At 33.7% G+C, this 12,694-nt stretch overlaps 1 protein-coding gene across 4 annotated transcripts in view; it reads right to left on the bottom strand.

The window, feature by feature from the left end:
* LOC131946747 (PCI domain-containing protein 2) overlaps positions 1-12,694 on the bottom strand; it is a 59,779-nt gene that overhangs the window by 18,349 nt on the left and 28,736 nt on the right. For all 4 annotated transcript variants that reach the window (XM_059307677.1, XM_059307698.1, XM_059307684.1 and 1 more), the window contains exons 3-10: positions 11,468-11,589; positions 7,251-7,318; positions 6,893-6,987; positions 6,312-6,415; positions 6,104-6,179; positions 5,671-5,812; positions 5,379-5,479; positions 4,873-4,946 (exon numbers count right to left, since the gene is read on the bottom strand). In XM_059307677.1, coding sequence (XP_059163660.1) covers positions 4,873-4,946; positions 5,379-5,479; positions 5,671-5,812; positions 6,104-6,179; positions 6,312-6,415; positions 6,893-6,987; positions 7,251-7,318; positions 11,468-11,589 — 782 coding nt within the window. The remainder of the gene's footprint in view (positions 1-4,872; positions 4,947-5,378; positions 5,480-5,670; positions 5,813-6,103; positions 6,180-6,311; positions 6,416-6,892; positions 6,988-7,250; positions 7,319-11,467; positions 11,590-12,694) is intronic.

A 12,694-nucleotide genomic window follows, 5' to 3' on the forward strand; every position in this document is an offset into this window, starting at 1 on the left:
ACACGGTGTTGGTCTGATGCAACCGATAACAGGTGGCTTATTGGGTCGGGCTGATAACAACCTCAAAGCCAAGGCGTGCTATTTTGGGAAACGGTATTCAGACGGCCTGTCAACTTTGATGGATAGGACGCAGATGTTATTTTACGGTCTGTACGTTTGAACTACGCAACTGGTGGTCGGAGATCGAGTACAAGTATCGATTACGGAGGAATACAAGTACGGAGACGAGTACGGATACAAGGCATAAATAGGAGGGCACGGCAGGACTCGCTCTCTCTTCCGTCGTCGTCGCTTGCTTTAGATCAGTCAGTCTGGGTGACATACCCAAGTTGGTTATATTGTGTTAAGAAGGACAATAGACATGTGGATTCAGTTATATGAAGCCTAGTGAGGACTGTTAGGGGGTCAGTTGATTCAGACTATTATTGTGAAACATCTCTGTTGATTCATTGTGTTATATTGAAACATTTCTTGATTCATGTAATAAAAGGATCAATAGCGAACCTGCATCTTCGAGTCTTTCTACTGTAGTCGATGTTGTGTAGCATGAGTGGTTCAACTCGTTACAATTGGCGTTGTCGGGCAGGATAGACTCGGGAAAGGTCACATTGGGCGTTGCGAACAGGATAGATGCAACTAGCCTAGGTCACATATATTAGACTTAAATATTGGTGGTTTTGCCGGCAACAAGGGGGTGTAAGACAAAAGGCTGATATCCAAAAGGCCTACATCTAAAAGGCCGGCAAGACAAAAGCCTGACATGGACAAAAGGCAGACAGACATATAAAAATACTAATATAAAATATGTGTTACTACATAGCTCCTATCTAGACAACCATCAAAATAAGGAATGAAATAAGATGGACATTTCAAGAGAAGAGGCAATGCTAGTTGCTAGCTTTATAAGGTGGGCCATTGGGTCCAAGCAGCTGGAGATGAAGAAGTGCCTTAAACCATCAATGATACAAGATAAAAGCCGCCAGCATCATCGTCCACAGGCAATAAGGCGGAACGACAAGAGACAATGCTAATAGCTATCCTTATAAGGTGAACAATGGGGTCCATGCGACTGGGAATGATGAGAGTGTACAAACAAAAACAGATAGGTGGCATTACCACCAAATGTTGCAAAGAAGTGAAATAAACCGAATGAAGTTGACTGATCACGTTCCTTGACCAGACTACATGTTAAAGACCAAAAAATTTGAATTATATTCCAGGTTCGTTCATTGCGGACAGCATAAAACTAATTTGATACTATATTCATTGGGTTGATAAATTCAGCTGTGATTGTGATACAAGTGTGCCAAGAACAAGGATGAGTGGTGGCAATATTGCTTGGTGAGCCATAAAAAGAACGAGAAAAAAAATATTTACAGAGAGAAGGAGGATAGCAAATGTCACTGCAGAACGTGAAGACAGAAGTAAACTTGAATTTCTATGTGCTTAAGCATATAATTTATCATACTAGACCCTATTTTGTTTTATGTTGTACTTTCACTTTATCATTATTTAATTTGATTTTAATAATAAAAAAAATGTTTCGGCCTTTTGGATGTCAGCCTTAAGTTGTGTGCCTTATTTCCAGTCAGCCTTTTGTCCGGATCCCTAAACAAGAGAATTTATGGCCAAAGCAGAAAAATAAGAGCAGGCTAGAACATGCTGCCATGCATTTTATGGACCATGCATTTTACTTTTGAGATCAAATTTAACATGCAAACACAAAGAATAGGAGGATACACCTGTCTAATACAATTAATTCCTTGAAAGATGTGATGAAACTGTCAAACCAATTATTTAAGTGTGTAATTGAAGAATATACCACAGTGACAACAAAACAGTATACTCATAGCTGGACACAATATAAAAAATGTGAACATTAGAGACTGTCTGTAATTAGGTGATTTTTGTCCTCCTTCCACACTCAGTAATGTCATGTAAGGCCTAACCCCACAGCTGACATAGTGACATCAAAGTTCCAACAACAACCCCCACCCTTCAATTAATGAAATTATAATGTGAATTAACATTTGTTTAACGTCTTTATTTTTAAGAAGTACAAAGAGACTACTGTGTTACATTTCTTCAACCCCTCACCACTCTTTACCCTCGCATTGCCCATCATCACAAAATTGTTTTTCTATATTTAATTGTATATGGGTAAGTAAATCACAGCGTAGGCTGGTAAATCACAAGGTAGGGTGAGGGTTAATGTGGTTCTCTTGGTTATTACATAGTTTGACTATTTCAAATCCTCCCAACTGCATCTTTGTCATTAACAAATGTTTTAAACAACAGTTCATCTGTTATCTTCGACTATTCTACAAACATCGTGATTTAGGTCTGATACTTCACTCAAAAACTTGAACTTAACCAGGGCCTACAGGTAAGTTAGACAATTAAGATATACAAATAGATAATTTCTCCATGGAGAAGCTGGTGGTGAAAGTCAATATAGAACATTGGATGGGATACACATGGGGGGGGGGGAGGATGGGGAAGCCTGACGTTTTCCCAAAAGACACTTGCATGAATGCCGTTTGCCCGAAGGCCAATTTCCCGAATGGACACTTGCCCAAATGCGACAAATGCCCGAATGGACACTTGCCCGAATGCGACAAACGCCCGAATGCGACAAATGCCCGAATGGACACTTTCCCGAATGCAACAAATGCCCGAATGCGACAAATGCCCAAATGGACACTTTCCCGAATGCCACAAATGCCCGAACGCGACAAATGCCCGATTGGACACTTGCCCGAATGCGACAAATGCCCAAATGGACACTTGCCAGAATGCAACAAATGCCCGAAAGCCACTAGCCAGAAGGCTGTTTGCCGGAAAAATGTTAATATTAGGAAATAAATAATATTACCAAATAGACATTCTCCATCAATTCAAGTTTGAAATATTGATAATAAACACAATTCTAAGCATAAAAACAAAGTTGTTCATATTTTTTAAAATTTAGCTTTTATTTTATGAAAATTGAGAAATTGCTGTAAAAAAATCTTTTTTTTCTTAAACCAATATAAGGTGATGTTGGTGGCGGTGTCTCTACATTCTTTTTATAAACGTTTTGAACACCTAGTTTAACCAACATGTTGCAGTGGCTAGAGGGCATTTATGACTTGGTGTAGGCGACGCGGCGTCTCGCAAAATTGAACAAAGCGCTTTCTTTTCATTTTTTTTGTTTTGTTTAACATGTGTGGTGATCATTTCACAAAGAACGAGGTGCTGTCTAGGCGGCGAATTTACAAACTAAAGATAGTCAATTAAGTTTTATCTCTATTTTATGCACCTTGTTTAGACAATGTGTTGACGCGATTACTTAATAAATAAATCAAAATTCATTTTAAGATCATGAGATAAACGAAAATGGTATTTTTTGTGTTGTTTCATAAATAGGAATGAAAATAATACACTTTTTATACAGCAAATACTAATTAATTAAGAATGTCTGCACGGTAAAATATAACATTATTTTATTCTTTTCTTTTTTGCTTAGATGAGGGGTCTCCAAATTACGGTTCGCGGGCCGGATGCGGCCCGCAAGGTCCTCTCATCCGGCCCGCTGAGATCTTTTTGTCCACGCAAAAATGTCTGTTAGAGGTGGCTGAGGAACTTTGCCCAGAAAAATCCAAACAACTTGAAAATGTAGCTTTGGGTCAAATACCTTTGCCCACCCTGTTGCAGACATTGGTGAAAACATCGTGACTCAAATAGCGAAAAATGCAAGCAAGTTTCACAATTTTTAAATTGCAATGGATGAGTTGCTGGACAGCTGTTCCCCCTCTAAACTGCTTGTGTTCATTAGAGGTGTGGATGAAGACATGAACATAACACAAGAGCTGGCTTCCCTACATAACATATATGGCACTGTTACCGGGGAGGATATATTCATTATGTTAAAGAAAACATTTGCTGATTATAACTTGGACTGGACTAACCTCAGTTACCTGACTGTTGATGGGGAAAAGTATGTTAGTGGCATAAAGAAAGGCTTCATTGGACAAGCTAATGAGAAAAATATTCGACAACCAATGTTCCTGTACTCTATTATTCATCAGCAAGCTTTGTGTGCTAAATATATGGACATTAGCAGTGTACTGAATCCTGTGGTGAAGATGGCGAATTTCATAAGGTCACATGGGCTCAACCATAGATATAGAAAATAGAATACATGAAGAATAATTTGAGAGCAATTCCTCTGGGGGGGGGGGGGGGGGGAGGGGGCACGGCAGCACTTGAAATTTGTATATATTGCTATATAAATTATATTTTGTTTGGGGGGGGGGGGGCGCGGGGCGCGTTGTTCGGCGGGGGGAAGGGCTTGAAGAAGATATGCCTTGAAGAAACTCTGGCCCCCGAACTGATATTTGATAGTCAATGCGGCCCTCCGGTTGAAAAGTTTGGAGACCCCTGGCTTAGATAGTCATGTATTGTTTATAAAAATTTCAAATTTAAATTGATTACGAACGATTATTTGGAAATATATAATATTAACATTTTTCAGGCAAATAGCCTTTGGGCAAGTGTCCATTCGGGCATTTGTCGCATTCAGGAAAGTGTCCATTAGGTAAATCAGCTGTATTCGGGCAAGTGTCTTTCGGGAATTTGTCATAGACCCCACCTGGGGACATTTGTACAGACTAGCCCAAAGGAGAGATGCCTGGTAAGCTTTTATTTAGCGGCCTATGTCTAATGATGGCCAAAAGGCTAACCTAATCTTATGTCTAACCTAACACTTAATTCTGAAATGAAGTTAAAATCTTCAATTATTTAGAGTAAAAAATTGTAGGTGTCATAGATGTATATTATTTGCTGAAGACTTTTAAAACAACTTGAAAATGTAATGTAAGTGAAATTTACCTGACAGACTGAACAACATCTGTAAATTGATTAAGATCATACTTGGCAAGCAGGGTTAATTTGGGCATATGACCCTGTAAGAAAAAATGTCTTTTATTTGCAAACACCATTTTGGAATAATGTAATGGAATAATCTAAATCATTAAAAAGTACTTCTATAGCATTATTAGATTGATTAACTTGTTTTAATTTTTTTTTTTTTTAAAAAGAACAACTCCAGCTTAAAGGACCTTACAAGTGTTAGTTAATTGAAATAATAAATCAATTATTAATCTGACAGATAACTGATTTCTTTCAATACTTATAAATAAAAAAATAAAAAAAGATCCATTTATAAACTTTTATCGCTGTTTTTGTGTATTCAAAATAAGGGGCTTTTTAAAAAATTTTTGTTGCAGTAGACCTCTTAAAAGTTAATTAGACTTTGTTTCTAATTTTTTAGATAATTTTCAAAATTTTTAATTTAAAGCATTACTCCTAGAAAAAAATTAAATAAAGAAATTTACCAAAAGCATTTTAACAGGGATAAGATATATCAAAGTAAGTCTTTTATTCTTGTGGCTATGTTTATGACATTTTTCAAAGGCAAACATAAGATATTCCTCAGCTGTGAAAAGAAAACATCCATTTAATGATTTATATAAAAAAAAATAGTTAAGTTTTCTACTCATATTATTTAGATTTATTAGTAGTATAATTATTAACAAAAATTATTGCAGTGATTTAGTCAACACTTGCTTTTTACCTCTAAAGTTTTATATTATAAACTAAATTAAATGAAGTATTGTTAAACATTACCACTTTTGTAATCACTGTCAAACATGGCTTTTCTTCCAACATAGAACCTGTAAGTGACTAGTTGAGAAAGACTGAATTTATCCTTAATAGGAAGGTTCTCTATTGCTCTGATTAATGGTTTGCACAAATGAAGCTTGTTAATCTATAAATATAGTAAAAATATGTGTAGTACAAAATAAACACCAGGAAAGATTTCTAAAAATATAAAAATGAATTTTTACAATCTTTTTTTTTGACTGCTAATTATTAGCTCTTATTTGAGTTTTTTTTTATCCTTAAATAATTTTAACCAATGAGTAAGTATAAGCTCACTTATTCTGAAAAATCGTTATGAATAGTTTACTATCTCAATAAATTAGCAGAAAGATTTTCTAACCATAATTTAGTTTTAGTTGACTATAAAGAAGCTAGAAAAATTATTTTTCACTTTAACCTTGAAGTAAATTTTAAATAACTGATTCACTAGGTTTAACATGCCCCATTTCTTTGAGTCTTCTATGGCTGCACGGCTGAAATTTAAAATAAATATATTTAAAAGACAAAAAAAAAAAAAATAAGAGGTTGGTGGGTTTAACAGAAGTTTAAGTTTACTTATGTAAGTTCTATGTATGTTTTCCTTCCCCTAAAAAAAGTGAACTTACTTGTCTGAGGCACAAACTCTAAAAAGGTTCATCAATAACTCTGCAGCTTTTTCCAACTTTTCTCCAACTTTGCCCTTATTCCTTTTAACAAGTTGAATATCTGCCTGTTATATTACATACATTTTGAAAATTAATTTTAAAAAAATGTATTTACAAAAAACATCTTCTTATCAAGCATCTAGACTTTTTAAAATTTGTTGTTTAAATTTGATTTTTAAACTTAAGGTATAAATGTAATGTCCATAACACTGTGAGGTTCCTGGCACTAAAAATAATGATCTAAAAGAATTATTAGATACCTTCACAACCAAATGACAGTAATAATTGTCGACATACATTTTTAAAATATAAAAAATTTTTATATTGTATATATACTATATAGATTAAGGATTTGCTTACTTTAAGCAATTGAGTGATGTGAATCAAAGATCTTAATGAAAGACAATTAGTATCAATTACCTATTCTAAATATTGTGAGTGAGGTGTTTTCATGATACTGCTCAAGTTAAATACTTCCTTACCTTCCAACACCCAAGCAAAAATATTTCAACAATAAAGCCAAAACAAATTTAAAAACTTACACTGACTGCAAATAATCTGAGGTCAAGGGAAACTGTGAACATAACTGGAAGAGCCCAGTTTTCTTCTTTCTGTGACTGAAGAGCTTTCAAGAAGCATGTAATCATTTAGGTATAATAACAATACCCCTTTTTAAAAAAAATACAACAAACTTTTATCTAAATATAAATGAAAAAAGAGAAATGTGATTTTTAAAATGGTGAAGACTGTTAATTAAGAATGTGGGCCTACCAAATAAAAATTATATTTTGATTTTAGTGAGCAAAATATATTTTTAGTCTGACCTTATTAATTATTATGCAATGTTCATACAATAAACGCTAAAAAACGAAATATATAAATTATCCGTATATAAAGGATATTGAACCACAAAAGCTTGATTGTTGTATGCTTCTGCAAAGTCATGGTTACTCACAGCCCAGCAACATCTTAACCCAAACAAAAAAATGGTAAAGAAAATATGTTGCAAGTGCAATGTTAAAAACTAATAAACTAACTTATATATATAAAATATAAGACAATGAAAATTGGCATTAAGTAAGCAAAAAAAAAAAAAAAAAAAAAAAAAAAAACACCCTCTTTATAGGAATTAAAACAAATACAAAAAAAAAAACTTCTAAAAAAACAACTTTTAAATGCACTAACAAAAAAAGAAAAGCATTGGTCGATGTGTGTGTGTGTTTGTGTGTGTGTGTGTGTGTGTGTGTATCTGTCTGTCTTTAATGCATTACTACACCTTTCATCCGATTGCCATGAAACTTTGGGAAGTTGTCAAGAAACTCCAGGCAGGGGTTACGCCCAGGCAGGGCGTGATTTGTTTTTTCTCTATATACTGTATATAAAAATTAAAAGCCGATTGTGGGTTGACACCATTTATCCGATCGGCATCAAACTTTGGGGAGTTGATTAGAAAACTCCAGGGAAGGTTTCTGTAAAGAATCTTTTTAATTTCACAAGGGTGGCGCCCAAGGAGTGCCATAAAACTTTATGGAGTAGATGATACTAATATATATATTAGCTAGTTGCACACAATTTTTTAAATAATTAAAATGACAAAATAATGACGGGGACTAAATGTTGCAAAATGATACCAAATTTATGTTTATAGGATAAACGGTTCTCTAGATATGACGGTTTTAGTGTAAAAATTGTGGGGACAACTAAGCCTATGGAAAATGAAAACTGGTCACGTCGAGAGTAAAGAGAAAAGGCGAAAGGGAAATAACTCTGCGAAGGCACACAATTATAAAATTTTCAAATAAGTATTTTTAATGCATTTACAACTGCATAGATATTAATAAATTATTTAATTTAAAAGTGGTCTATTAAGAATTTATTTAAATAAAAATATACCACTGGATAGATTCAATCATTTAACTCAAACGTCATAGTAATAGTAAAAATAAAAGAAACTGGCTGAGTAAAAAAAATAAACATTCCGAATTCCTAGGTAACTGGTATCATAGAACCAGCTCAGTACAGTGCAACATATATGAGTGTTTTTGACTTATTGGAAGCATGTCAGTTAAGAGATAATCTCTGGGTGTCGTTAGATAACTGAACATAGCTGGCACGAAACAAACAGCAACGTTATCAAGAATCGAGCATTTCACACAGCTGTCAGACTTTTGCTTCCAGTTTTAAATACGGCATCTTGCCACCTGGTTTTGAACGTGAGGGACAGTTTGGTGGTGGGATGACCTATGATCTATTAGTTTAGTTAGCTGACATACTACATACTAGACCACACTGTCCAGTTGTGATAACGTTTAACAAAAGCTTGGGGATATGGGGTCTGAAAAAACGTCTAGAAAAAAATGAGGATAAGCTATGGATGGGGAGGGGAATGTGTGTAAAAAAGCGTGACTTTATTTGTGGACGATGAAGGGCAGATTTAATTCTGTACCACGTTTATAAAAGCAAAAGGTACCCCAGGACTACATAGCTAACTTATCAACCATACTTTACATACTTTCAACTTCATTTTTAGATGTAGTATCGAAAAAAACAATCACACTAACTTAACAAAAGCAATTCAATAAGCACCCGACTCAAAGGTCTTTAACTCAGAAAGTCCCCCCACCCTCCTTATACAATCGTTATTTGGGTTTGAGAGGGTATCAAGCAAATAAATATAGTCCTTTGTTTACAAGGGTATGTTTTATTCTTTAGCAAAAACTAATGGGATATGAAATAAATGAAGACTATCAGTGTACACATTCAGCTTGTTAACATAGAATGAACACACTCGTAAAATGTTGTGTTTATAACTAATATTTCTTATATTAATAAGATTTTGGATCCCGCACAGTCTACTTGGTGAATTTAATCAACCACTGTTCAATTAATAATTTCCACCTTTGGCTTATAATGTTTAAGACAGCTTAGATACATCTTTATTTTACATTTTAAATAGACCTAACGACCTAATAATATAATACAAATATAACGGAATACGAAAGCGGAGAGAGGTAGTATCGATATTGCAAATAAATAGGCCTACAGGGTCTATTTTGTTAGTCGGGTTATACAGCTTGTGAACGTCTGAAGAAAGTAAAAACATTTGTGAAAATATCATTAAAGATGTACCAACTCACACTAAATTTAAATTAAGTCTGAATGTTTTCTTATTTTAATTAAATCTAAATACCAACAGATATAGCGACAAAACATTAGCGATACCACCTTTCTCGATTTTTAGATTTAAGCCTCTGCTATAATGCATTAAGAAAAGGATGATTTTCGTTGTTAAAAAATTAAACTAAAAATCGTAACGTCTTACTCAAATTAAACCTAGTGTCATTATTTTTAGTTTTAAATCATTCTATGTATAACTTAACTTCAACTTTGTGCTATCGTATGCCTAATTCAATCATTAGTAGCACGCAGTACAGGCAGCAACATATTAGCTCAACTCATACAATTTTTATTATTTTAAAAAGCTTAATTTATTATCTTTGAATCAACTCATTTACTAGTTTAATTATTAACATTCTTTAAGAAAAAAATGTATAAAAATTAGTGAAATAATTCCTATAAAATGAATGAACATCAAATTGCGATATCGATACCGCTAATAGGGTACCTAGTTTGTGAGACATTTTGCAGTCTGCTAAACGGATAAACCTAAAATAAATATGCTAGTTAGAAAGCTTAATAAAAATGAAGATAATCCCACTAAAAACAGTTAGTCTCAATGTTTTACTATTTTAAGTAAATTTTTGAAAACTCACCTTTTAAACTCAATATGAGATTAACAAAAAAAAGTAAAAAGTTGAAATAAAAATTATACGCCGGTAACAGTCAATAACTGCTGCAAATAAGAAGGGCAAATATGATTGGAATCATAATCGCGTTCTATCATTTTTTAAAACGGTTAACATAGCAATGCGAACGTTTACATTTGAATTTGATTTTATTGTGCACGAAAGGTTTACCTGTTCAAAAGCAAAATATTTAAATGTCCTCACTTTGTTACATTCTTGACATAACATTCAAAAAATTCTGAGCCATTTTTTTAAAAAATGATTTGCCATCATATTTAAAATACAAAAAAAAAATTTCTTCTTTTTATTTGTTTGGTTTGCTAAGTAGCATAGGCCTTGGCAACACTTTGTCAACTCACATTTTTTTTTAAAGAAGATCGAACCTTAATACTCCAGCCTCCCCCATCTCTAGTTCAAACGATTTCCTTCATGACTTTTTTGTCTCCTCCTCTTCCTCTTTCCCCGTGGACTTTACACCAACACCTATTAGTGATGTTATTTACTGTCTTTCTGATTTTGTGCCCTAACCAACACCTTTTCGATGCTCTAATTTCATTTCATGTGGAATTCAAATGCATTGTAAAAAAAAATTCAATCAAGATCTATAGCCAAATGTAAAGTCTCTTTTACTGTATGCCTCTGTAACCTAGCTCAGAGGCATACAGTAATAGATCTTGATTGAATTTTTTTGACAATGCATTGGGTGGTGCCACTATCATTAAACCCGTCATATATTTGTGTGTATATATATATATATATATATATATATATATATATATATATATATATATATATATATATATATATATATATATATATATATAAAATAAATTGAAAGTTTTCCCCAGGCGCCTGGAGTGGTTGCTACACCTCTGGAAACCGGTTGTATGTTTGTAACCTGATTTATTTTATATTTATTGTATAGTCAAGGTATAGAAATTCATTTTTGGATTGCTATTTGAAATTTAGACACTGAGATATTTCAAGCAATTCCAGAAAGAAAAGCAAGTAGGGAGTTGTATTCAATTGACCAAATGGCACATTACATGTTGATATGTAATAATTTTAATTGTGTTGGAAGATATCTCCACCAATATCATAATTAGGAACAACGAGGAAGAATTAAAATAGCATAACAGTTTGTAACAAAAATATGAATAGTAAAAACACTCTAAAAAGAAAGAAAGGAAACAAGTATGTTAGTTTGCATATCTAATATAATGTTAGATCTTGAAATAATTGTCTGCAATACTTTTTATTTAAAAATTATTTGACATAAAACACACCAATAAAATTATCTAAAATGATTACCTAAGATGTGAAGCTACCATTTCATCAAATGGAGACTCTAAAAATCTTCTGCACTGATTATCAGCTTTTTCAAGTTGCAAATGAGGACTTGCAACATGCGGATCCCGGAATGACAATAGACGCTAGAAACAAAAGATAAGAAAAAAATATATTGAATAAATTAAACCACTAGAATATTTTCAGAAACAATTACTTTAGAATTTAGTTTTATACTAGCTGTCCCGACCAGGCCCTGCACGGTCCTCTGTGAAAAACCTATCTGTAAAGGACCATGACTTGTGTGATAATTCAGCAGCATATACCCAGCATGGACATTTGACAAAAGAAAACATAACCCTAAACCCAACTCTAACTTTAAACTTAATACTAACCACAACCAACCAAAACGCAAACACAAACATTACACAAACCCAAACACAGACACAAACAGAAACGAAAACAAAAACACAAACATTAACTCAATTACAATAGCAAACACAAACACAAAAGCAAACACAAACAGAACCCGACCACAAATGAAAACAAAATCACAAACTCCAACACAAATGCAAATACAAAGCAAACCTAAACAAAGAACATAAACATAAATTTAAATACAAACATAAAAGCATAGTGCTCACAATACAGATGGGGCACAAAATCACACCCTGCCAGGGCGCCGACCGAATCGACTGATACAACTTAATAAACGACTATACATACTCTATTGATATCACTAAACCGAACATAGTCGCCATAGCACTCACGGGAAGATACGGGCCGCCAAATAGCACCCTGTCGGAGCGATGGAGAACGCCTGGATTGGATTTAGTTAAGGACTATAGTACCTCTTCTTATTAATAGTCTATCTCACTGTTTAAAACTAACATTGCCATAACGCTCACAGGAAAGCCCAGGGCGACAGATCACACCCTGCCGGGGCACTGGCGGAAACGCACCTGAATCAATTTAGTGATCGACTAAAATACCCACAGCTTATCCGCAAACGGAAAGATAGAAGTAAACATCGAGGACATTTAGGAGCGCCTTCTAAACTATTACTGATTACAAGTAATAATTAGTAAACAGTGCATTCAGTGTATAAAATAAAGAAAAGGCAGTATGTAAAATATCCGTGTTTTCCCCACCACATTGCACTTAATATCTATGCTAACAGTATGATTTTATTTTTCCAACACCAAAACAAACTAATGAAAAGTATTTTTTTCCCAAATGTAATGTTTTTTT

The sequence above is a fragment of the Physella acuta genome, unplaced genomic scaffold (assembly GCF_028476545.2).
Source record: "Physella acuta isolate Inbredline_101_S28 unplaced genomic scaffold, ASM2847654v3 ptg000053l, whole genome shotgun sequence".
Taxonomy (NCBI): Eukaryota; Metazoa; Mollusca; class Gastropoda; family Physidae; genus Physella; species Physella acuta.